General features: G+C 54.3%; 1 protein-coding gene across 1 annotated transcript in view; it reads right to left on the bottom strand.

Moving 5' to 3' along the window:
- MYH14 (myosin heavy chain 14) overlaps window positions 1–1101 on the bottom strand; it is a 99706-nt gene that overhangs the window by 53838 nt on the left and 44767 nt on the right. The window contains exon 14 of the mRNA XM_042783246.1: window positions 255–373. Coding sequence (XP_042639180.1) covers window positions 255–373 — 119 coding nt within the window. The remainder of the gene's footprint in view (window positions 1–254; window positions 374–1101) is intronic.

Raw genomic sequence — 1101 nt, forward strand, 5'->3', positions numbered from 1 at the left:
CCCCTAGAGCCGGCGCCCTGAATTCGGACTCTGGTCTCCTAAACTGCAAGAAATAAGTTCCTGTTCATGAAAGCCCCCCCCATTGTGTTTTTTCTGCTATAGCAACACCAGGGAACCAGACGGCCTGGAGCAGAAACAGGAACTTAGGGACCCAGCACGTCTGTCAGTGAATGAAAACAACAGCAAAGCCCGTCTCAAGGCCAGAGAGGGTCCCTGGGGCCCGGCTCCCCTGGGCCCCCGCCAGCCCCGCTTACCTGCTCCTTGGACTGCGCTTTCTGCACATAGTCTCGGCCGACCTTGATGCGGGGAGTGAGCAGGGCGCGGGAGAAATCAGTCACCCCCAGGCCCAGGAGGCGGCAGAGTTTCTGCGCAGCTGAGGACGAGAGGCAACAGGACGCAGTCAGTGTGGGGGCAGGGCATGGCCCACAGCCCTGAGCGGCAGAGAGGGCGCTGTCTCCATGCACCACCGCGGGCCGGCCTTTCCCGCGAGAGGCGTTAAAAGTCCTCAAAGTGTTTATGTTGTCTAGCCAAACAATCCTGCTCCTAGGAACTGGGGTCGGCAAACAGCACTCCCAGATACGAGAGTGCGCTGCAAAGTGTCCGGCACAGGGGCCTTTAGAGAAAACAGAGACTCCTGATGGGCCAACAAGGGAGCAGTTAGAACCAGGCCCGGCACTTCCATCTGATGGGCCCTACAGTCCGTCAGAATTCTGTCCCACACTCGCTTAAGATGGGTCCTTCCACCATACGTACACATATGTATACGATAAGGATTGTCTATGATGCACATAAACACATATGTAAAGTACCCGGAATACAGATAGAATGGAAACCTATTTTTACTTACGTGGAATATATGGCCATTGTAATTCATATAGACTATAAAGACACATATGGAGCCCTGGTGGCAGGGTGGTTAAAGCACGTGGCTGCTAACCAGAAGATCGCTGGTTCAAACCCACCAGCCTCTAGGTGGGACAGAGATGTGGCAGGCCGCTTCAGTAAAAACTGTCAGTCTTGGGAACGCTTTGGGGCTGATCCACTCTGTCCTTAGAGGGACACTATGAGTCAGAACTGACTCCATAGCAATGGGTTTGAGTT

Source organism: Orycteropus afer, unplaced genomic scaffold (assembly GCF_000298275.1).
Source record: "Orycteropus afer afer isolate SDZICR_OR568_19922 unplaced genomic scaffold, OryAfe1.0 scaffold00766, whole genome shotgun sequence".
Lineage (NCBI taxonomy): Eukaryota > Metazoa > Chordata > Mammalia > Tubulidentata > Orycteropodidae > Orycteropus > Orycteropus afer.